This window comes from Notamacropus eugenii, chromosome 2 (genome assembly GCF_028372415.1).
Source record: "Notamacropus eugenii isolate mMacEug1 chromosome 2, mMacEug1.pri_v2, whole genome shotgun sequence".
Lineage (NCBI taxonomy): Eukaryota > Metazoa > Chordata > Mammalia > Diprotodontia > Macropodidae > Notamacropus > Notamacropus eugenii.
The window spans coordinates 538,762,839-538,787,873 of record NC_092873.1 but is presented as its reverse complement, the minus strand read 5'-3'; the positions used below and the strand labels follow the sequence as shown (position 1 = coordinate 538,787,873).

Here is a 25,035-nt window from a genome sequence, read left to right as displayed (position 1 = left end):
CCTCTCTGGGTCTCAGTTTTCCTATCTTTAAAATGAGTGAATTGGAGTGAATGGCCCCTTGCTCCAGTTGGATGATGCTAAATCGAACACTTTGGGACAATGGAGAATGACCTCTGACCCATCGGGATCACCCCTAGAAACCCAGCATGTGTCTCAGAAGCCCTGATTGTGCTCAGATGGGACCCTTTCTACTCCTTGGTCAGCCTTCACCTGGCCTCTCCATTGAGGGGCACGGGGCCCCCAGGGGTTACCGTTTCTGTTAGAAGTGAAAGTTTGTATCTGATTCAATCAAGCCAGGTCCCAGGACCCATGGTGGCCACCAGAGGGCGCCGTAGCCCAGGTTTCACATGCAGCTCTAATGATTAGGAAGCTTCATCTCCTTCCACCCATTACCCTGCCTTCTCCCTTCTTCAGTTTCTGTACTTCACAATAAGGATCCCTTTGAGTTCCTGTCTTCAAGGCACCCTGGGGGCAGCAGAGGCCTGGGATCTGGAAGACCTGAGTTTAAATCCAGCCTCCGACACTCTCTTGCTGTGTGTCCCTGGACAGGCCACTTGGTTTCTGTCGGTCTTAGTTTGGGGAGCCATAATAGCACCTTCAGGGCTGTTGTGGGGCTCACATGAGATAATAACTGGAAAGTGCTTAGCACAGTGCCTGGTGCACAGTAGGGTGCTTTACAAGACTTTGCTTCCTTCCTTGCATACTCTCACCCAAGTCCTCTCTCCTCCCTCATCCCTCAGCTCCTTTGCTATTTCATCATATAGCATGATCTCAGAATCACTGGGAAGAGTGTCTGTGGCCATGTCATTGAGGCTAAGAAAAGAAGGGACTCACACAGGCAGTAGCACTTCCAGAAGAAGGCAACCAGGGGGTGCAATCAATCAATCAATGAACATGTGCCTCCTAAGCACTGGGAGAGATGGGAGATGAGAATCAGCCTCTCTGGCTGCAGAGGCCAGAACCAGGAAGGCACCAAGAGCTTCCTAACACTGATTGCTGTCCAGAGCAGCTGTCAGAAGTGAATGGGTGACTGGAGACCATGCATCAGGGGGGTCACAGGGGTTGGCTTTAGGTCATAAAGGGTGAGAGGGGTGACAGATCTCAGACATGATCAAGTCTGAACCTTTCATTTTACAGATGAGGAAACCAAGGCCCAGAGATGTGACTTAGCCAGGGTGATGCAGGGAGTTAGTGGCTAAGGTGGAATTTGGATCTTGAGGTGTCTCCTGGGTGGCCTCCTCTGCCTTGGGATCTGGCATGGGGCAGAGGGGAAGGGCAGCTTGAGGAAGGATTGGGAGTAGGGGCTGCTTCATCTCACCTCCTCAGTGCTTAGTACAATGCCTTGTGCACCATAAATGTTTATTGCATATATGGTGGGAGTACAACAAATGCTTTTTCACTGATCAGTTGGTTGTGGATGTGAGGAATATAAGCTCCCTCTCCCCAATGGCACCAACAAGATTGGGAGGTAGCCTTGGCTCATGCCAACATAAGGGCCATTGGTATAAACTTTAGGACTTTGGAGGCCCTCAAGACCTACCCCACACACTCCCCATTATGTGGGGGAACGAGAGGCCTCAAGAACTTGACTGACCAGTCACTGTCCAAGGCTGTGAGCAGTGAGGATGGATTTAGCCCCAATTCCCCTGGCTCCAAGTCTAGTCGATGTACCTTTAATTTAGCTCCAACTCCTGTTTCCACAGACACATCTTATATTTGATATCCTCTCTGAGTGAGAGAGCAATAGCCTCAGGAGTTCAGGCTTACTGGGCTTATATCTTTGTGTGAAGTTCTGAGAGTCTCGGCCATCCAAAGCACATGGCGGTGTTCTGTGCCAGGGCTGACCCAGGCTTCGTGGGACCTGAGCAGGCCTCTCCAAGCTTCTTCCTCTCTCTTGTTAGTGAAGGACTATTTTTTTGGGGGGGAGGTTAGAAAACGGGAACTTTCATTCCTCCTTCCCCCCAACTTGGTTTCTCCTAGAGCTTTTTTCCATCTTAGATTTCCCCTCCCCTCCTCAAGTTCCTTTGCCTCTCAAGGCCTTCCATCATCTGGAATTCCACCCCCTCCCCCCTGGCCTGTCACCTGATGTCCTGCCCTTCTGTTCTCCTTGTCCTGGAAACATGTCCTCCTTCCCTCCCACCTCTCCAGGTAGCATGCCCCACCCCCAGCAGGAGAAAGGCATCCAGGCCCTTCCAGGCCCCAGGCCTTCTGGCAGACCTTCTCTAAATCTGATGCTGTGCTGGGTATCAATGGTGTCATCTTGGTTAGGGGCAGCAGAGGCTCTGTCCCTACAACCCACCTTCCCAATTAGCTTTCTTAAGGTCAACTCCTAAGCTAATGAAAACAGTAAGAATGATAATGCTAGTATTTCCATAGGGCCAGGCACTCCCCATGTTTTACAAATATCGCCTCATTGAATCCTCACGACACTCCTGTGAGGTAGGCACTATTTATCCTTATTTTACAGTTGAGGAAACTGAGGCAAGTGGTGGTTGTGACTTGCCAAGGTCACACAACTCATAAGTGTCTGAGATCTTCCAGACTAAAAGCCCAGTACTCTATCCACTGAGCCACATAGCTGCTACCTAACCTAGCTTAGCATTTCCATTGAAATTCCTCATTCCCACTGGGTCCCCTTCAGGACTCCTTTTCTCTTATTCACAGTCACTTTTCCTGTCCCATGGGGCTGCAATGGAGCCTACGGACCCTTCTTAGAAAGACGCTTTTAGAGGCATTGGCTAAGTACCTAGAGTTACAAAGGAAATCAATTGTATCCAAATATTTTTGAAAAAGCCAAGTTGGTGGCCCCAGGTCTGAGCCTTTCATGACCCGCCCCTCTCTGCTCCTTTCACTTTTCACTCTCTTCGATTCTTTCCAGATTTCTTTGTATCAATATTCCTTGTAGATAGTAACACAATAGCAGATGCTCAGGGGAGGTTCACATGCTTAATCACTCCCAGTTGTTGCAATTGTCTAAGCAACCCCAGAAGGCGGGCTTTCTTTCAGTTACAATGTAACACCTGCTAAACATCTTTTAATAGGTGCATTTAGTGGCATTAAAAAATTCACTCTTTCATTGCTTCTTGGTCCTTTGGAGAAGACCAAGCACAGATTCCTAATCCACTGTCCTAACAGTGGAATTAGAGGCCAAAGGGTATGACTGTTTTTGTAATTTTTATTGAAATTTTATCATTTTCCCCAGGGCATGATTATTTTTATCATTTTTACTGGATGCTTTCCGGCGCTCTACAGAAAGGTCGTATGAGTTTGCAGTTCCACTGGCAATGAATGGATGTGTCAGCCTCCCCATGAGTTTGCCCTTGAAGAGTTTTGCTTCTGTAATTTTTTATGAGGGTAACTTTAAAGTCACGTTCATTTGTATCTCTTTGATAATTAGCGAGGCTGTCACTTTTGACTAATTATCAACATTCTGTGTTTCCTCTTTGGAGATTTGTTATTCTATTACTTGGCTATTTGTCCACTGTGAACTACAAGTTGCCCCAGACTTTTTGACCTTGGCATTCTCATCCTCTGGCATCTGGGGCTGAAAGCTTTCTAGGCCGGCAAGGGCTAAAATAAAGGCTCAGACCAGTGTTCCCCGATCCCTCCCCCCCACTCCCTCTCCCCCCCAGTGTCCTTTCACACTTATCATCATCCTGACACTCCGAAAGCTGGGATGGGGTGCAGTCCAGTCCAGGCAAAATGAAACATCCTGCTCCAAAGCACTCAGCGCTAGCCTTGGGTAGTCTGTCCCTGGTACAGACATCTCTAGTTGTTCAGCTTTTCCTGACATCAATGCCAATTTTTCCTGGCTACACCATCCTCTGGTGTATGACTGTTGGTTCTGCCCCCAGGGGCCAAGCACTTTAACAAATACAATCACATTTGATCTTGACAACCTAGAAGGGAGGTGCTGTTATGATCCCCATTGTACAGATGAGGAAACTGAGGCAGGCAGCACTTGTCCAGGGTCCTACAGCTTTTAAGTGTCTGAGGCCAGATTTGAACTCATGTCTACTTGATTCCCAGTCCCATACTCTACCCACTGCACTTCCTGGCTGCTGAGTCTGTTGTGGTGATAGTTCTGAAATGGAGTTAACTCCTTGCAAGTTCTATGAAGACAGAGGATCTGCTCCATTGACATTGGAGATGGCAAAGTTTGAGGACCATCTGAAATAGCTATCCTCAACGCTTGCAGAGAAATGCAATATGAACATTCATGGAGTATGAACTGGAGATTCTGGGGCCTAAAAAATCATTCTGTGTTGGAGGAGACCTGGACCCACTTGAATGACCTTGGGCTAGTAATGAATCCACTCAAGGACTCAGTTTCCTCAACTGGACCATGAAGAGTGGAGTGGATGGCCTCTGAGGTCCCTGGTAGATTAAAATCTACAATCCAAGAGTCATGTGACCTGGTAAATGATGATTGTATGCAGTGGATAGAGTGCCAGGCCTGGAGTCAGGAAGACTCATCTAAGACCCCTACTAGCTGCGTGACCCTGGGCAAGTCACTAAACCCTGTTTGCTTCAGTTTCCTCACTGTACAAATGATCTGGAGAAGTATCTCTGCCAAGAAAATCGCACATGGGGTCATGAAGAGACAGAGATGACTGAAAAAAGACTGAACAACTGAAACCCAGAGGTTATAAACGCCAAACTTGAGGGACTTTTTCTAACACAAAAATTGAGATTTTAGAAATGTTTTAACACCATAATGATTAAAAACCAAACCTGAACCCCAATCTGCTTGTGGCATTATTCTAGGCTCAGGCTCTAGAACCTGGAATGACAGTACTCACCAATCACAAAAATAACCTTGTACTTCCTCAAGTCTTCTGCCAGATCTGTCAAATGAAAACAATTTAAAAATGACTTGGCAGGAAGGCTCATGGGAAATCAGGATTTTTAGCATCTAAGGAATGTAGAGGCCTAAACCTGTCTGGTGGCTTGTTCCTGTTCCTACCAAGTGTGCAGTGCCTGTCTTGGACATAAGGAAGTCTTCCAATGCCATTTTGAAGGGGCCAAGCCTATCTTCAGGCCTCTCCCACACTTCCTGGCTGCAGGTTGGCAGGACTGTGGCCACCTTGCACCCCTTTGTTGAATCCCTCCCAGGATGTGTCCCATGCATGGGTTGATCCCTTTTACTCCCACATGAAAGCTTGCCTGGCCAGGACTCCATGCCTCCCAGCAAGAATCTCCCTTATCTCCTTTTTATCTGTCTGTGTGTGGGAGAACTTCACTTTTAATTTTCTATCTCTACCTGGCACCCAGCACAGTGCCTTGCATACAGTAGGTGCTTAAGAATTGCTTGCCAAATGAATGAACATATGAGTATTTTTTTCATTGAACAAAACTCACCTTGCATGGTGTCCTCCCCCAAAATGTTTATCTCATCATCTCCCTGAAAAATGCAATAATTTACAAATTGATAAAAAATGACCATAAACATGAGAAAAAATGTATTTTCTTTGTTTTTAACATGCACACAGTAACACATTCAGATAGCTTGACCTTGAATTACCTCACCCCTGATGCTCGGGAATGGGGACAGAGACAGATGGTTGGAAAAATAGCTTCAAAATGAGATTTATTTGTTATGATAGGATCTCAATAACGGGAAGCTGGGGTGGCCTCCCAGACACCACCCTGTGGTATAATGCTTACCAACATCACAGCCACCACCACAGCCACATCTGGTGAAGAGCCCCAGCCTGCCTACTAACCAAGACTGAAGACTCAGAGAATACAGAATTTTTTGCTTTTGTTTTTTTCGGCCAAACTCCCTCCTATCCTACCAAGAGGTTTAGGGATGTGGGGTCACCTTATGAGAATGAAGTAGAAATGTTGAGGATTTTTCTGTTCTAAGTCACATAGAGACTTGAGGCAGAGACCTTGTTCCTTGTGAGCAGGAGCAAGAGGATGTAAAGACTCATTTACCGACTCTTTTAAGATCTAAGGAGGAGACTGTAGGGACAGAGGGATCTTCTACAGAGCAGGAAGGCTTTTGGAGAGGAGAGAGAGGGCCAAAGTTCTGGGAGCCAAGAGATTGGCCTTTTCCTCATAAGGAGAAATGTGTTTTTCCCCTAGTCTGATTCTAGATACATGATGGACCTGGTTTCTCAAGCCTCCGAGCTAAGTGAATAGGCAGAAACCAGGAAGAGGCAGTACCTTGGCTGAGGACTATGAAGATCTGACCCCTTACTCTGCAGAGCCATACTTGGCAGGGACTGCTAGACCAGTGGGTACTGCCTAGTGGAGATGGCACAATACTTCAGACCAGTGGGAGCATGGGGCTGGCATTACTGGAAACCTATGGGTTTGGTTAGTCTTGTTCATTTGTTTCTTACATGTGTGCCTATCCACACCCTTTCCCTTAGTAGGTCAACTCTTCTTCTCCCCAAAGCATAGAGTATTAGGATACTGGGTCCCAAATTTATAGGAACATGTTCTAGTGTTAATTTTCTTATTGTGACACTTAATTATGTGCCTTAAAAATTATGTCCTCTGACATAATGTATGGGGGCTCATGAGCTCACCATCTGCCATAAACAGCTTATCCATCCCTGAATGACAATAATGGACCCTAGACTGTCCCTGAGAGTTTGACAAACTGTCCTCAAACATCATCACAAATAACCCAGTCACCTACAGCTGTCCAGACACAACATGGAACCATTTTAGAGTAATATTTCAAATAGATGTCATTGTGCCCAAATGCATAATCAACCCAACTCTGAGGAATGAAAAGCTTCCGCAGCCCAGGGGTTCAGCAGGAGGCAGGATGAGGTGCACCTGTCCTCCCCATGGCTCTGTGTTGGAGCTTGCCTGGAAAGCCCCCGGGGAGCCTGGGGAAGGTGTGGGGGCTCCTACAGCCACTGAGAAATTACTCAACCATCACCAAAGGGTGTCAAAGTTCAATGAAGAACAAGCATTGGGACAGCCATTTGTCCCAGGCCTGTTGATTTTTTTTGTCTGAACTCCATGGAAAAAGATGAGAAAATGAGATTATTAATAATAGTGATAATAACAACTGCCATTTCTACAGGGCTTGCAATACATTCACTGGAACCGCCTAAGAGCTCTGTCAAGGTTATAGAATCACCGGCAGGATGGATAATCTCATTTTTACAAAAGAGTAAACTGAGGTTCTGAGTTAAGAGACTTACTGTGTTTGCACAGATAGTCAATATCAGAGCCAGGATCTGCACTCAGGTCTTCTGGCCTCCTTGGGGCAAGGAGTCCTGAATGACTCTTTGGAGGCTTTTACGAAGCCATGCACCTAATTCAAGCATGGTCAATAACATCATTTGGAGATACTGGAAGCAAATTGGGGAGCTAAGGGAACCCCCACTGTTTGGGGACCCACTGAGCAGCCATTGTAGATGGATGTAATGGAGCACAGCTGTGCCATAAGGCATGATCGAAGGGACAATTCCAGAAAAACCCAAGAGACTTGGATGAACCAACACAGAGGGAAGTGACAAGAACCAGAAAGCAATCTCTATGATAACGATATGGTAAGAACAAATACATGTGAAAGTCTTAGGATCTCAGATTAGTACAATAACAACCAGCTGGGATTCCAGGGGTTGGATGATGAAGCCTCCTGCTTGCCTCCTTACTGAGAAGAGATGGGCTCCCAGGGCCAAAGGAGACACACATGGGGGGGCCCAAAAGTCTGAGTGCCATTGTAAGCTAAGTTTTCATAGCTTAAAACCACCCTGAGACTTTTGGGACAACCTATATTATTTCAACAGGGTCAATGGGAGGAAGAATTTCTTTCTTTCTTTTTCTCTTTCCTTCCTTCCTTCCTTCCTTCCTTCCTTCCTTCCTTCCTTCCTTCCTTCCTTCCTTCCTTCCTTCCTTCCTTCCTTCCTTTCTTCCTTCCTTCCTTCCTTCCTTCCTTCTTCCTTGGCAGTTAGAGTGAGAAAGAGAGAAAAATATATCTTGGAAAACTGGAAGAAATGAAATGAAATTTTAAAAAGAAAACAAACCAGGGCTTTCTTTCCCCTTTTATAAAGGTGATGTTAGGAACAGTGTGAACACCTGCTGTCAACATTGCCTGTCCACCCTCACCTTACCCCCCATCACCATGGAGTCTCTTCTGCATGAAGCTGTTATGTCCCTGCCTGGATCCACAATGTAAGGAGTTGTGTTCAATTGCCATTCTCCCTAGACTCAGTGAAAGTCTGGGAAAAGTCTCCTACCTTGTGGTGGCTGTTCTCATCTACACTCTGTAGGAAGAGGCTCTTAAGGTTTCTCCCTGATCCACACGAGGATGAGATGGAGGGGTGGGGGGGAAGAGCTACACATATCTGAAGGGCAGTTGTGTCAAAGGGGGTTTAGGTTAGCTTGGTTGGCCCCCAGGGGCAGAAGTCATGGGGGGAATTTGAAAAGAAACCATTTTAGGCTGGATGTTAGGAAAAGATCAACAATGCAGCTTCTTAACAGTTAGAATCATCTCCCAAGAACTGGGTTGTTTTTTCAGGTCCAGGTTGGACAAGATGGCCCCTGCTGATCCTCCCAGCTCCGGAGATCCCTGCTTCTGTGATTGCCCTGTATCCAAGGACTGGGCAAATGGCAAGTGGAACACAGCATGATGGGGACTTGTGACAAGTGGGTGCCATTTTCCAATGAAACAACCTACTTTTCGACTTGATTCGGAGTCTTTCGTAAATACACTCAATCTCTGAAACGACTTTAGTCACCTTTTTTAATGGGTGAGTGACAAACACTCCTGGTGTGAATGAGCTGTTGCCAAGTAAATATAATGGCACTAAAACCTTCTATCCTTTTCGAGTGCCGAATCATGCTTTGCTTTTCTACGTCAAAGTGAGAAATTGTCATTTTAGGAGATTGGTTACAGAAGGCACAGAAGGTGAGGGGACAAGGCAGTCATACTACCGAATGTGGTAGCCATCATCTACAGAGGTGTGGTTACATGCCCCATGAGTCCCAAGTGGTAAGGTATCAGCCAGTTTATCAGCCATGAGTTCAACTCTGAGTGTCTCTGGGGTGGTTCTCTCTGACTATCCTTTCCTCCCTCCCTCCCTCCCCTCCTCCCTTCCTCCCTTCCTTCCTTCCTTCCTTCCTTCCTTCCTTCCTTCCTTCCTTCCTTCCTTCCTTCCTTCCTTCCTTCTTTCCTTCCTTCCTTCCTTTCTTCCTTCCTTCCTTCCTTCCTCTCTTCCTCTTCAGCCTTTTAGCTAGGCATTGTTCAGAATTATAGCTCTGTACTGAATGGGCACAATGACATTGGAGTGTTACATTGTCAGTGAGATGGAGACTCATGGTGTCTCTTATAGGGTGAGTTCAGACTCTGCGTCTTGAAGTGGCAGTTTTGATTTTCAGAGCAGTGCACAAGGATGGTGCATATCAACAAGAACTCCTCCTTACCAGAGCTCTCCAGGCCTTTTGGCATGATATACACAAATGGAAGGGCAGTTTCTGAATGAATTAGAAATATTCTTCTAAGAAATAGCCAGCATTTGATTCATGCTTGTGATGGGGGAAAAGACATGGAGATAGCAGTTGGGTCCATGTCCTCTGCTTCTGGCACCTTTCTGACATTGTATATAGGAAGCTAGTTTGGTAAGTAAACTTAGAATCTCAGGGAAAAATTAGAATAAACCTCAGGCTTTGGAGGGGCAGCTCAGTGGATGGGACAGGAGCTGGCTCACGCCCTGTCTCTGATGTATCTGAACTGTGTGATTATGGGAAGGCCAATCTCTCAGTGCATGAGTGACCCTCTAGATCCTAAATTCTAGGCAAACTGTGATCTGTCCAAGGCCAGGTAGCTGCCACTTCAAAGACATCACAGATCTGGGCTTCATGACAATCCTGTAAGGTGGCATTCCAGACATTTTCTAACAGAAATGTGTGTATCTAGGCAAGTCTGTCAAAATCAACAGCAAGTGTACAATGTTACATGACCATTTTCAAAGATTTTCCTTTGAGCCAAGAAGCCAAAATGCATTTATTAAGCACTTCCTGTATCCCAGATACTATGCAAAGTGTTGGGATACAATGAATGGCAAAACCAACTTCTGCCTTCAGGAGGCTTATATTCTAATGGCTTATTGGCTTGACCCAGTTAGCCCTTCATTCGTTCATTTGTAGTCTATGTATCACAGGGTGGGCTGGGCCTGCAGCCAAAGCTTTTTCCAGGTTGGTGGGACTCCCTCAGAGCCAGGCTTCTCATACTATGAAGAGGTATCACTGGAGGAAGTTCCATGCACCTGTCCTAAGTACTTAGCAAGCAGAAGATGTGGTGATGGGCCTGGGCTTATCAAGAAGCAAGTTGTCTGGTGGAGAGAGCCCTGCCCTTGGAGTCTCAGAGGGTTTGTGTCTGAATCTTGGCCCCTACTTCTACCCTCAGTCTCCTTGGCTGGAAAAGGAGGGGGATGAGTACGATGGGATTGGTCCTTCAAGAGTCTAAGTCTAGGACCCTGCATTCCTCGAGGTCTCTGTTTCATCTTTCAGATGGGAGGCTTGGACATTTTTACAATGAGAATCTCATATGATGAAAAGTAGACACAGTAGGGATTCCAGGATGTTCTGTGGATCTCATACAAAGGTTGGGTTTTTATTTGAAAAGTATCAGGATTTTAATGGCTAGGAAAGAAAATGAGTCCAAGCCATGTTCCTCCCTTATTACTCCAATAGATATCCCTTAAATGCTTTCCTCAAATGATCCAAAAAAGGTACCAGGGCTGGCGGGCAGTTGGAACCTAATTCAAAGTGTATAAAAATAATAGTGAGTCAAGGTTATGTGGTGAGGGAAGCTCTCACCAGGTTGGCCACAAAGTCATGAGTTTTTCATCTATAACCACACCTACTTCTCTTTTGAGTTCTTATCCTACATCATCAGTGCTCACGGGATGTCTCCTCCTGGATGTCCTCTGGGCACCTCGAACTGACTATGCCCAAAATAGAACTTATTATCTTCTCAACACCCCCTTTCCTCCAGGTTCCTATTTCTGTGGAGGGTGCCATGGGGGGCATATTTGCAGGTGGACTCCCTGTAGAGGTCCTTGGGAAATGTAGTTTGAGGTTTTGAGGGAGCAATTGTAACTGGATGGGGTTGAAAACAAGTTGGGCAAAGCTTGGAAGTTGGGAGGTGGAGAAGGGGAGGAGGGAGAGATAATAGAGAGAGGAAAGAGATAAAAAGAGAGAGGAGAGGGGAGAGAGATGAGGGAAGAGAGAAGAGAGAGAGAGAAGAGAATAGAGAGAGGAGAGAGAGAGAGAAAGGAAGGAGAGAAAGAGAGGAGAGAGAAAGGGGAGAGAGAGAAAGAGAAGAGAGGGAGGAGAAGGGGGAAGCAAGTGAGTAGGGGAGGCATGGAGACGACCACATGGTCCCTTCAGCAATGGGGAGAGCAGCTTCAGTGGCTGGGACCCTAGGGCAGAGGGGCTAATGGGGCCCTCTGGCATTCCCAGAATAAACACATCATCCTCCATCACAGGCCTGCTGAGGCCCCAGCACTAACCCAGGACCCCAAGGGAAGCTCAGTTAGTCCAGGGTAAGGGCTGAGGTAGAAGGAATGAACCAAAGGATTGTCCCTCTTAATGTGACGAGATGATACAGTTTGATGGCTCTGACAGGTGAAATCAATCAATCAATGACAGCCATAAGTTGGTCAGCTCTATTGAGTAAGGCACATGGAGACTTTTAGGGGAGGGATTGCTTAGCCTTTGTGTGTCCTAGATTCCTTTGGCCATCTGCCAAAGTTTCTAGAGCCCAACTTAGAAGAAGGCAGTAGGATGACAAAGGAAACCAGGTATAGGTAAATACAATGATCAGAATACTTTTTAAAAAGCCCAGACCAATTTATGGCCCCCAAGTTAGGAATCTATTTTAGACCATGTTTGAAAAGTCATTGATTGATTTTTTGAATTGATTAATTTAAATGTCCCTGAAAGCCAACATCTGAAGTGAAAGGTTCTCTACTGGTGTGGAATGCCCCACAGCCTTGGAGACAGCCACACTTGCCCAGCAGGAGGCACCCATGTGGACCCAGAATGTAAAGGATGGTAACTTTTCCTTATTAGCTCAGCTTTCACATTTTAAAATTGATTCCTTTTGTATCATAATCACACAAACCACTGCCCGACCAAAGGAGCCTCATTTGCAAAAAAGATAAAAGAAAAGGCCAATGAAGCAAACCAACATGTCCTAAGAGAGAATACAGGCAACATTTTGCCCCCATGATCCTCTGCTTCTTTAAGTGAGGAGAATGGCTTGTCAGCTCTTTTCTTCTCTGGGGTCCCTAGCTTAGCTTTCCAGCTCAAATCATTTGCATGCCCACCCACAGCCTCTGCTGCACAGTGGGCTTGGTAGAACAACTTCTGGGCAGCTCCAATAGGAATTCCTAGCAGCACTCTTTGAAATGGGTTTTGGGGACAGAGGATTCCCATATGGGTGACAAACAGAGAGTAAAGGATTGGCTGGCCCTAAAAACCACAGAGGATTTGAGACAGAGCCCAGGACCTTTTGCTGGGAGGAAGGAGTTTAAAAACAGATTAAATGCTCCTGCATCTCTGGTCTGTGTTCCAAAAGAGCTAAAGTTCTTAGAGCTGCCAGACCTGCCTCCTTATTGCTGGTCCAGTGTCAGCATATGTGAGGCCCCAACTCACTACAAAGAACTGGAGCTCAGACTCTGGACTAAGAGCCAGCATTTACATAGACTTGCAGGTATGCAGAGCCTATTATTATTTTCATTTTACATATGAGGAAACTGAGGCAGGTAGAGGTGAAGTCTTCTTGTACAAAATGACTAACATGGAAATGTTTTGCATAATTGTACCTGTATGTCCTATATTGGATTGCTTGCTGTCTCAGGGAGGGGGGGAGGGGAGGGATGGAGGGATAAATTTTGGGACTCCAAACTTTAAAAAATTTAAAAAAAGGTTCTCACATGTAATTGGGGAACAGTAAAATATATTTCAAAAAGAGATCTGGAAGCATCTTCAGTGAGGCTCAAATGTGGCAAAGAAATGTTCGTTACTTCCATCACTCAGCACTTTCAGTAATGCCCAGCAATTCTAGGAAACAAGTCACAAACCAAACCACACTCAGAGATTCTCTTTGTGGGGAGAGATAGAGACAGTGTGGCTTACTGGATTAAAAGTGTTTTGGAACTGCTTAATGAATGCAAGAGGACTTGATATTTGGAAGGCCAGGAAGTTTGAAGGTCTGCAGCATCACCATGGCTAATCGGATGGTCTGTCTGGTGGTTAAAAAACAAAGGGCATATCTGCCTGCCCCTGCCAGCTTGTGGAATGACTTCTCACTCTAAACCCTCTTTAAGGATTCCACAGGCCAAGCCAAGTCTTGGTTCTTTCTGGGTTAAGCTTCTCTGTTTCCCAAGACTTCTGAGGGTATGCATGGTTCCAGGTAAGGGAGGGGCCTAAAATTGGCAGCCCTCTAACTCCTCTGAGCTTTGCATTCCGACCAAGAAGCCTCAGACAACAGGAAATTACAATTTTGATACTTTCAAAAGCCATCTGCTGAACTTGATTTGGGGGAGCTTAAAAGTCATAGAGCCTCCACCCGGAGAAGCAAAAGCCGAAAAGCTGAACCCTAAGGAAACAAGGCTACACTTTTCTTCTGATTTTTGAAGGTCTGTCTTCTGTGTTTCTGCCTAAGGAAAAGATAAAGGTAAACTGGAAAACCTCCTGAGAAATGAAGCCAGTCAGAGCCCTATCGACCATGTCAGATGACAGCTGTCCAGATGTTAGCTTTGAGAAGCTCAGTGCCGAGGTAGCCTAGGAGGGCAATGAGATTCAAAGGAGAGATCAGGAAGCACCTTGGATAAGAATCAAATGGCTCCATATTAGGCATGAACCAGGTGGCTGGAAGCCCTCCCAGGGCATTGGCTTTTAGCAACTTGAATTCGGCTTTTAGGGAAAAGGAAAATTCCAAGGTTAAAAAAAAAGATTGGATAAAAACAAGTAATTTTTATGTGTAGAAATCACATAAAGTGCATGTTGTCTCCCTGTGACCCTACGAGCCAGGAATCGGGGGCTGTAGTCCTGTTTCCACCACTAACTTGTTACCTGACCTGAGAGGATCAGAGGCAGTTAGCCAGTCATTTGACCTCCTTGCATCACCATAGTTGGTCATAGGACCTCCCTGGATGTTTTCTGAGATTCCTTTCAGCCCTGGAGCTATCACCAAATCACAGAATCTGAGATTTGGAAGAGAGCAGCCACTGAGTCCAACCTAAACCCAGGGGCAGTCAACACTACAATAGTGTTTGCTTGAAGACCTCCAAGGTGGAAGACCCATCCCCTTTCAAGGAAGTCCAGTGGCTTTGGGAAAGTGCTCAGACATTCAGCCTAAATGGGTCTCTGCTCCTAGTTCTGTCTTCTGAAGCCAAACAGGCTAAGTCCAATCCCTCCTGTACATGACATCCCTTCTGGTTGTTGAAGGCAGCTCCCATAGTCTCATTGAGTTTTCTCTTTTCTCCATTTAGTTTCCCCAGGTCCTTCAAGTTATTCCCCCCCTGCCCCCACAACTCTTCTCATTTCCAGACCAAACTTCTCTACTTGTTTCAGCTGGTCCTCATCCACCAACCTCTGGATCCTCATCAGCATTTCATCCCCTCCTACCTTCCTCTGGACCTGCTCCAGGTCCTCAGGCTTTTTTCCAAGATGTGGGGCCCAAGTTGAACAAAGAATTCATATGTGACCCAACCAGGGCAAGCCATTACCTCCCGTGCTTCCAACAATTTTCCTGCTCTTGCTTGGATTGCAGCGAGCTCCCAGTGAGGAAAATCTGTCTACCAGTTCAGGTTGGTGATTAAGAATCAGAGAGTTGCCTGCAGGGACCTGCTTAGGGTCATGATTTGACCTAGCTTTTAACTCCCTGGAACGATCCTTTCCTTCATACAGCCTAGGATGGCAGAAGCATCCTGGTTCTTCTGTCATACTACGATCCATAAAGAATTTGTTATTCACCAAAGTAGCTGTTTTGCCAATCGACCAATCAGCAAACATTGATTAAGCATTTACTTTGTGCCATGTTCTATTGTAAGTGCCAGGGTTACAAAGAAAGGCAAAAGCAGCTCCTGCCCCAGAGGAGCTCACAGTTTATGTCAATGGAGACACACCTGCCATTTTAAAGCCCAAGTAGTAGACTTCCATCTTATTAAATGAGCCACCCTAACCCTATTTTTACTTCATTTTTAAGACCAGGATGGGATTACAGAACCACAGAATCTTAGAACTAGGAAGGACGTTAGAAGTCCCCTCCCCCCCACCATTGTACAGAAAAAGAAACTGAGGTTCAGAGGGAGGAAGTGGTTTGTCTAGGGTCACACAGCTGGAGGCAGGTCTGGGGTTGGAATCACTGTTCTAGGGGGGTCAATCTAGCACCTTTCTCTGGAATGGGGAGAATGTCACAAGAGAAAAGACTAGATATATGCAAAGTGCTATCGCTCTGAATGAAACATTTGCAGAATTTATTCTTCAGTGCTCTTGCAGAAGCCACGTGACTCCCCTGGCTGACTGCCGAGCAATTCAGAAAGGAATTCAGGTGTTTAATTGGAACCACACAATGGCTGGCATGGTGGCTGGATGTGATGCCTCTTTCTGTCTTCCGTGACTGTGGCAGGCAATAGAATTAGAGGCTTCAAAGACACCTCTGCCCACCTGCTGGCCTGTGGGAGATGACTCCATTTTCCTCTTGACTATTTATGCAAAGGCCAGAATGGAGGCTGTGGTCATTCCACTTGGAAGGAATGATGGAGACCTTCTTTCAGACGAAAGGTGCTTGGTGCTGTCTCCGCACATTGAATTGTTTTGTGTTATTGAAGGCTGCCACCATGGTACCCTTGAATTTTCTCTTTCCCCTTCCCCCAAGCACCTTTTACTTGCTTTTCTCCTACCAAGGGAATACAGAAGTGTTCCCCAGAAACCCTTGCACAGAGCAGATGGGTGAGTGGGCTTGAAGCCAGGAGAAGCTGTCTCGGAGGTGCTTTTTGACCCTTGCTGACTGTTCTCAGTCTCATCTTCCTCACTTTTTGCATGGGGTTACTTATACCCAGAATGTCTACTTCAAAGGGTTGTTTTGAGGCTTGATTATATTATGTATGTAGGGCCCTTTACACATATTAGAAATTATGCTAATTTACAATTTTATGGCTCCCTTTTTTCACATCACCTTCATTCTGAATATATTCCTTTCTCTCCCCTCCTCACCAACTTCTTCCTTCTAACAAAAAATTAAAAAGAAAGAGGGGAGAAAACCCGCCTTGGTCCAATAGAACCAAGTAATACCTCAATGGAGGCTGACAGTAGACGCAGCATTTCCACACCCATAGATGCCCGTCTGCTTAAAGAAGGGAGGAAGGGGCATCTCTTGGCCTCTTCTCTGGGACAAGTTAGTGGTTCTAATTCTACATTCACTTTGGGGCTTTTATTTTTTCTGTTTATAGTGTGGGAGTCCCTGGGGCTCTGTTGACCTCATTCTGCGCTGGTTTATACATCTTCCCAGGCTCCTCTGAATTCTTTGTTCCTTAGAGCTCAGCACCATTTCTTTGCGTTCCTGCATCACAACTTTGTGTAGCCATTGCCCAGTCCTTAGACACCTACTTTGTTTCCAGTTCTTTGCTCTCACAAAAAGTGCCGCCATTAACATTCTGGTGTACATGAGGACTTTCTTTTTAGTTGATGGTTTCTTTGGGGCATAAGTCCTAAATCTCCAGATGAAAAGGCATGGAGTTTTTAGCCACATTATTCACATAATTCCAAACTGCTTTCCAAAATGGTTGCACCATTTTACAGCTCCACCAACAATGCATTAATGGGTCAATCACTCCACAATCACGCAACGTTGCCTGTTGGCATTTCTGGTCATTTTTACTAATTTGCATGGTATAGAATGGAGCCTCCAGTTGTTCTGATTTGGATTACTTTTATGATTAATGATTTGGACCGTTCCTTCATGTGGTTGTGAATACTTTGCAATTTTTCTTTTGAGAACTCTTTGTTTATATCTTTTGACAACTTACCTATTAGGGAATGACTGTTAGTCTTAATGTGGATTTACTAATTGTTTATCTATCTTGGGCTTGTGGAACATTATGCCAAAGTTTGGTTGCCCAGAAAAGACCATTAGTGTTGTACACCAGTTTCATGATGGCATGCTTGCCCAGGGTTCTGGATGATGGACAATGCTTCCATGCTTTCCTGGTCTACAGTGGAGTGAAACAAGGCTGGATGTTTGATGTTTTCAGCCATGTTGTCAAATGTCTTCAATGAGGACCAAGGTCATCTCCCACACTGATGATTCATTCTTCAACCTGAAAAGGCTAAAACCCAAGACCAAAGTGGAGGCAGGGTTGATGCGTGATATCTTTTGTTCATAAATGACTGTGCACTCAGTGTAGCCTCTGAAGCTGAGATACAACAAAGTATGGATCAGTTCTCTAGTGCCAAGAAGACCCAGGTGCTCCATCAGCCAGCGCCACACCATTCATACATGGAACCATCGGTTACAGCAAATGGAGAAGTTGTGAATGCTGTGGGTAAATTCACTTACCTTGGCAATATAGGTTCTAGGAATGTATACACTGATAATGAGGCTGACACACACATTGCCAGAGCTAGTTCAGAGTCTGGTAGTCTCCGAAGGAAAGTGTGGAAGAGAAGAGGTATTAGATTGACTATCAAACTGAAGGTCTACAGAACTAGAGCTGTTGTGCTGACCCCACTGTTATATGCTTGTGAAACCTGGATACTATATCAGCCCATGCCAGGAAACTGGATTGCTTCAATCTGAATTGTTTAAGGAAGATTTTGAAGATCACCTGGTGGGGTAAGGTACCAGATGCTGAGGTCCTTTCTCAAGCTAAACTGCCAAACATTCCAACTCTCTTGCAGATAGCTTGACTCTGATGGGCTGGCCACACTGTTTGATTGCTATACATATCCTTGCCAGAAAGACTATTTTGTGGAGAACTCATACAAGGAAAGCGCTCACATGGTAGTCAGAAGAGGAGATACGAGTACACTCTCAAGGTCTCTCTGAAGAACTTTGGAATTGACTATGACAAGGGGAACACTGGCACAGAACAACCCATCATGGCATGCCCTCATCAGAGAAGGTGCTGTGCTCTGTGAGCAAAGCAGAATTGAAGCAGCTCAAAACAAATGCAAGATGGTCAGATTTAGAGAATCTAAGCCAAATGTTCACATGGACTTTTTGTGCCTGACTTGTGGTAGAATATTCTGAGCTCATATTGCTATGATCAGTCATAGTTAGATGCACTGCAATTTGACTAACATAATGATATCATTTTAGCTTTTTTTAAGAACAAAGGACACTAACCAACCAATCTATCTATCTTGGATACCAAACCCTTATCAGAGAAATTTAATAGAAAGATTCCCTCCCTCCCCATTTGGCCACTTCCTTTTTTATCTTAGTTGCACCAATATTTTCTGCACAGAAACTTTTCAGTTTCAGGTAATAAAAATGATCTGTTTTACCTTTTGTTTCCCTAAGAATACATCTCCTACCCACAACTATAAGAATAATATGGTCAGCTCCTATTTTTTTCTAATACTATGATCTGTATTCTTAAAGTCACGTATCTATTTACAATGTATTGTGGAGTACGGTGTGAGATGTTAGTCTAAGCCTATTTTCTGCCAGATTTCTTTCTTTATTTGTTTTTTTACTCTTTTAATAGCAACTTTTATTCTAGTATACACCCATTGCATATGGCGCTTGCCTTAGGTTTTCACTACATGTTTTTATGCTATTAAAAAAATTTCTCTTTATTTCTATACTTTGCAGGGTTTTTTTTTAAGCATAAAAGAATACTGTCCTTTGTCAAGTCTTAGACTTTTCAAAGCACTTTCCTCTCCATTTAATGTTTTCTTCAGTATAGCTCCCACTTACCTTTCTACTCTTATTTTTTTGCATTATTCTTTACTCACTCTTTGTTTCCTTTATATGACATTCTATCTCACACCCCCATGCCTTGACCTTGGCCCCTCCCCGCAAGGTCATGAATTCACTCCCTCCTTATCTTTGCCCAGTAGAATCCCCACCTTCCTTTAAAGCTGGGCTTGGGTTCCACTTTACACAGTAGAGCATTCTTGAGGGTCTCCATTATCAGCACCTTCTCCTCTTAAAGGCTTTGCTTTACTTTGCATATATCGTGCATTTACTTGCCTACCCATTTTATCTTCCTAGGGAAAGGTAAGCTCTTTGAGAGCAGGGCCTGTTTCTTTTCTGTCTCCATATCTCTAGAACCTAGCACAGTGCCTAGTACATAGTAGGTCCCTAATAAATGTTTCTTGAAGTGAACAGGCTTCTTGCAAACAAATTAGTGAAGGGTACTTGCTCTTACTTTTATTTGATAGGATCAGCTGTTAAAGATACAATAATTACCCAAGAGCACAAGGCAAGGTGGTGGTCAAACTGGACCCAGGGCTGCAGAATCCTGGTCTCAAGTTGTGTTTCTCTATCCACCCTTGGTACACTGATATCTCTTCAAAGTGGGTGCTCCTTCCACTGGTGTAGACCACAGTCTGTCCACACCTTTTCACTCTGTTGAGCTCTCTTCCATTTCCATGTCTACATATCCTCTGGAGAACATCTATCCTGCATGCTGTGACCTTGCCCTAGGTCATAGGTCATGGATCTGGAACTGGGAGGGACCTCACTGTTGATCTAACCTCACCCCTAATTTAACAGATGAGGAAACCGATAGAATTGAGGGAAATGAGGTGACTTGAACTGTCCAAAGTTAGAACTGGGACAGCAAGCAATCCATGAGCGCTTAGGAAGAGTCTGCTCTGGACCAGATATGAGGACAAAGTGCGACACGGAAACAAGAGCCGAATATTCATGGTCTCAGGGATTGTGTGTGTGTGTGTGTGTGTGTGTATATGTGTGTGTATGTGTGTATAAATGTGTGTATGTGTGTTTGTGTGTGTATGTGTATGTGTGTATATGTGTGTGTATGTGTGAGTGTGAATGTGTGTGTGAGTGTATGTATGTGTGTGTGAGTGTGTATGTGTGAGTGTATGTGTGTATGTATGCATGTGTGTATGTGAGTATATGTGTATGTATGTGTGTGTATGTGTGTATGTGTATGTGTGTATGTGTATTTATGTGTGTATGTGTGTGCATGTGTGTATGTGTATGTGTATGTTTGTGTATATGTGTATGTGTGCGTATATGTGTATGTGTATATGTGTGTGTGTATGTGTGTGTGTGTGTGTGGTGTTTGAGAGACAGACAGACAGACACAGAGACAGAGAGACACAAACACTGAGATGGAGACAGACAGAGAGAGATACACACAGAGAGCATGGACAAAATCCAGTAAATTACCAAACACAGACACAGGAAATGCACCTCTGTGGGGTGGGGGTGGGGGACAGCAGGCAGGAGGAAGGAGGAAAGAAAGATCTCAGGTAGGAGGTCAAAAGTGAGCTGTTCTTTGAGTAAAATGAAGTGCTTAAGGTACCTGTTTATGACTTCTCTGTACTGGAATATTTGCACATTGTTTCCCCCATGAGACTGTGAGCTCAGGGATTGTCTTTTGTCTTTCTTTGTATCTCTGGCACTTAGCACCGCGCCAGTACACAGTAGAAATTTAATAAATACTGACTGAGTGATCTACACTGGGAATGATGCTCAGGGTCACCCTCTAGAGTGCAACGCAAGAATTGGACCCGGGGACTTTGAGCCCAGAGTGTGGTGCATGAGAGCGTATTGACTCCTCAAGTGGAGGTGGTTGTCTATGTATCTATGTAGGTGTCTATATATCTGTGTATCTAAGCATGTATCTATGTATTTATCTATGTATCTATCTACCTTCACATGTATGAATGTATGTTTGTATCTATCTACTCACCTATCTATGTATCCAAGTATGTATCTATATATCTGTGCATCTAAGTATGTATCTATGTATTTATCTTAGATACTAAGAATGTATCTATATATGTATCTATGCATTTATCTATTTCCATATGTATGAATGTATGTATATGTATCTATCTACTCTCCTATCTATGTATCTATTTGCCATCCTAAAGCCAGAACTATTTTCAGGTGGTTGTTTTTGGAAGACAGACATAGCTAGATTGCATCATGGTATATCCACAGGATCGTAGAGTAAGGGCTTTAAGTCATGTGGTCCAGAGGCGTCAAACATGTCCCACGCCTCACCCCAGGGGGTTACGACTCTTCTGAGTGTGACCTGAACCAGATTCAAATGTAATTGGGAAATATTTAAGAGAATAAAGATATAACAGAACATGGATAATGTTCATATAATTTTCTAAGTCAGTATGTGACCCACAGGGATCCTCATAATACAGTATAATGGCCACTATTTCTATTCAAGTTTGACCTCATTGCTATAGTGGAGGAAACTGAAGTCTGAGGTCAAGTGGCTTGCCCTGGGTCACTCAGATATTTCAAGATCAGAGATGGGGTTTGAACCCAGGTCCTTTGCTATTCTACGTCAAAGTCGAGATTCCTACTGTCATAGTGACAGAAGGATCTGAACCCAGTTGTAGTTAATTGACAGTCTTGCTTTACACACCTTTTGTGGTATTTAGACAAGATTTAGAATCCCTATTATTCAGGGAGACAAAAATAGAAGAGAGAATGCATGAAGATGTAGCAGGCTTTTTGAGCTTGTAAAGTTAGTCCCTTATTCAGGGAGAGTAAGTGCTTCACTCTTTCTTTGCCATTCGATTTTTTTAGAGCTTAATTGGGTAGTTCCCATGGCAACTCCAGATCAGCAGAATATTCTGTCTTCAGTGCAGTGCAGCCCAACATTTTTCATCTGCCTTAAGTTAGAATATGCTGTCTCCTCCCCAACAAAACCTGGCATTTGGTTTTTTCTCAGATGAGGCTTTCTCACCACATCTAGGAACCCGAGGGAACAGCTTTTCTAATTCATCAAAGAGAACGAACACTTTGTTCCAGAGACAAAGGGTCTGGGATGGTCACCAGGAAGCGCCCATCCACTCACACTGAACAGAGGGCAGGGGTAGGAACAGGGAAAAAGTGGACCCGGTTCCCTCCTTTGAGGATCTGACAGCGGAGCTGGCACTGGCTCTTGGTGTGACTCCTAAAGCCAATCTTGGCAATCAGCCCCCAGAGTCAAAGAGCTGCAAGGATGCCCCAGACCCATTTTCTTGCCTTTAGGACTGTCTCTGGGCATGGCTTCATAGACACCTGCCCAAGTGAATATGTAGTTCTGGCCTCCCATTCTGAAGGATTTCTGGGGAAGATGCATCCTTTCTGGCTCCAGTGAACATGGTGCAGCATCCAAAACAGACTCCTAAGTCCCAGCCAGGGCCCAGTGTTTCCTTATCTGCCTCTTTTGGGTGGGGAGAGAGAGTAAAGAGCTGCTCATTAGCAGAGCCTCAGGATTGGGTTGTCTGTTTCTTAGCTCTAATAAACATTAGTTGCATGTTCATTAGGAACAATAAAACCATTTATTTGGGTCCAACTAATTTGGAAGTCAAGACCAGGCTAAGATTTCTCTTTGTTCAGTGAGAGACAATCATTTTCCAGCTGTGTAACTATGCACTGCAGTAGATTGAGCCCTGATTCCACAGTCCTTTCCATCTCCTTTTTGTTTTGAAGAGACTATTTCTTGTCATGCTCATTTGAAACAAGTCCTTGAGCACGGCAGAAGTGGTTTACAGAGAATTAAGATGCTAATTACAAATTATTCTCATCTAGTTGGTAAAGTAGTCTGGAGGGCAAATACTGTATAAAATCCTTTTGGTTCTGCAGAAACCTCTTTACCAACTAGAAAATGATGTGGAGGTGATGGGGTTCAAACTCTGGGCACCTCCCTGAACACGAGGTGCTCTAGGAAACTTGAGTTTGAATCCTGATTCTAACCCTTCCTACCTGTAAGAGCACAGGCTGATCACTGCTTCCTTGACCTCTAGCATTGCAATCTGTAAAATGGGGGCAGTACTGTTAGCACTCTATGTCTTACATGGTTCTTATGAGCAAAGTGATGTGTGAATCTTTAAGTTCTATATAAATGTGAATTAATATTATGATTTCTTGAAACATAATTGGGGATTCAGGCTGATTCCCCCCCCCCTTTAGTTGGCCAAATAAGTGAGATTTTATGATATTCAAAAGCAATTCTAAGACACATCTCCTCAGGGAAGTCTTGACCTTTGTCTTTTCTGAAAGGTCCTGCTTCTGTCTGGCTTTTTTTTTTTTGTTTCAAATTTAGAGGCAGCTAGATATTTACTAATGTGTGACCCTGAGCAAGTCACTTAACCCGTGTCTGCTTCAGTTTCCTCAGCCGTAAAATGAGGATGGCAATATCCCTGGATTGTTATGAGGATCAGATGAGATAATATTTGTAAAGCTCTTTGCACAGTGCCTGGAATACAAAAGGTGATTAATAAATGCTAGTCTCGTATTTCTTCTTCTGTTCTGGAGCATATGTGAGAAACAAAGGAAGGAGTTCTGTTTCCACAGGGTTAAAACTCCTCCCACCTTTAAGTGATCAGAGTTGTGACCTGGCATGGTCAAGTAAAAGGTCAAAAACTGGTGCACAGGCTTGATGAGCTGTTTGAGGGGAAGCCTATCAGAGAGGAGAACATGAAGTCATGTGGCCAATAGATGATGTGGCCTGGAGCAGTAAAAAGAGCTCACATTGGTCTGAACTAACTATAGTCTTCCTGTAGCCTTACTTGGGAGCTCCCTGTTCATTCATGGGAAATACAAGTAAAGATTAATAAAAGCTTTCCTGATTTGACAAGTATTGTTGTTTAAGGTGAGCGTGTTTCTCACAGTGGATGTCAGGAAAGCTGCTGGGTTCTCTTTGACATCCCAAAGAAGATTCTAGCTCTCAGGTGCTCTTGAAATGTACTTGTAACATCTAGGAAAAGCAGACACCAAGAGAATATTTTCTGAAGATCTTCCTAATTGGTTGCCTCTCAGTGGAAGAAGCTTCCTGTCCATGTTTTAAGCACTGGTGTCTTTTCCGGAGTCCTTTGATAACCTCTTTGGGTGGTTTTCAATTATATTCCAAAGATGGTACAAGAGGTGCTGAGTCTCGGCCAAAGCCCTGGAGTTGAATCCTGCCTCTGACGTCAGGTATATGACCATGGACAGGTCAAGGAATTTCTTGGAGTCTCAGTTTTATCCTCTGTAAAATGGGGATAAAAACATTTCTATCTGGTACTTACTTTGTGAGGTTGTTGTGAAACTCAAATGAGAACCTCTAGGCCAGAATGCTTGACAGACTTTGAAATGCAACAGAATTGTCAGTTAATAATGATCGCAATGATCTTAATAATAATACCTAATAGTTAATAATAATGAAGTACATTTACATAGAGCTGGCGCATTATGTAAGCTTGCACAACATTTTAGAAATATCATCTCATTTGATCCTCACAACAGCCCTAGGAGTTAATGGTGTTAAGATCCCCATTTTACAGATGAAGCAACTGAGGCACATGGAGATTAGTTAAGTTGCCCAGGGTCACACAGCTAAGAAGTGTCTGAGGCTGGATTTAAGCCTGGATTTTCCTGACTCCAAACACAGTCCTCTAACCACTGAGCTGCTATGTTGATGACTATTATAATCTGTAGTAATAACCATTATCACTTAGCTCCTTTCTTTTTTTATGAGGGAGAGGAATATTTGAGACAAAACAAATTCATGCCTCATCCAATATCTAAGGATGGGGGTGGGGGATACAATGGAACATCGCATGCACAGCATTCTCTTTCCTTTGGTTATTTTCATTTCTGGTGACATTTACTGCTATCATTAGACATTTTCCGTCTTGTTTTTCTTTTACAAAGAGAGAAGCTCTCAGTGAGTTTGGTTCAGTGGTTTTCTTGTCATGGCCATATGGAAAATTTCCTGTTATCTACCATCTATTTATTTTCTGCCTTCATGGTGACCCCATTCATCAGACGTATTTCCCTTGTTTGCCAGAGATCTTAGGTTTTTTTCCTTTGCCTGCTTCATGAGTGAAATTAATATTTCAGGGTCATTTTCTAGAATT

At 44.3% G+C, this 25,035-nt stretch overlaps 1 protein-coding gene across 3 annotated transcripts in view; it reads right to left on the bottom strand.

Annotated features, from left to right (window-relative positions):
- AK5 (adenylate kinase 5) overlaps nt 1-25,035 on the bottom strand; it is a 196,460-nt gene that overhangs the window by 16,023 nt on the left and 155,402 nt on the right. For all 3 annotated transcript variants that reach the window (XM_072649905.1, XM_072649908.1, XM_072649907.1), the window contains exons 9-10: nt 5,362-5,404; nt 4,803-4,847 (exon numbers count right to left, since the gene is read on the bottom strand). In XM_072649905.1, the coding sequence (XP_072506006.1) occupies nt 4,803-4,847; nt 5,362-5,404 (88 nt within the window). The remainder of the gene's footprint in view (nt 1-4,802; nt 4,848-5,361; nt 5,405-25,035) is intronic.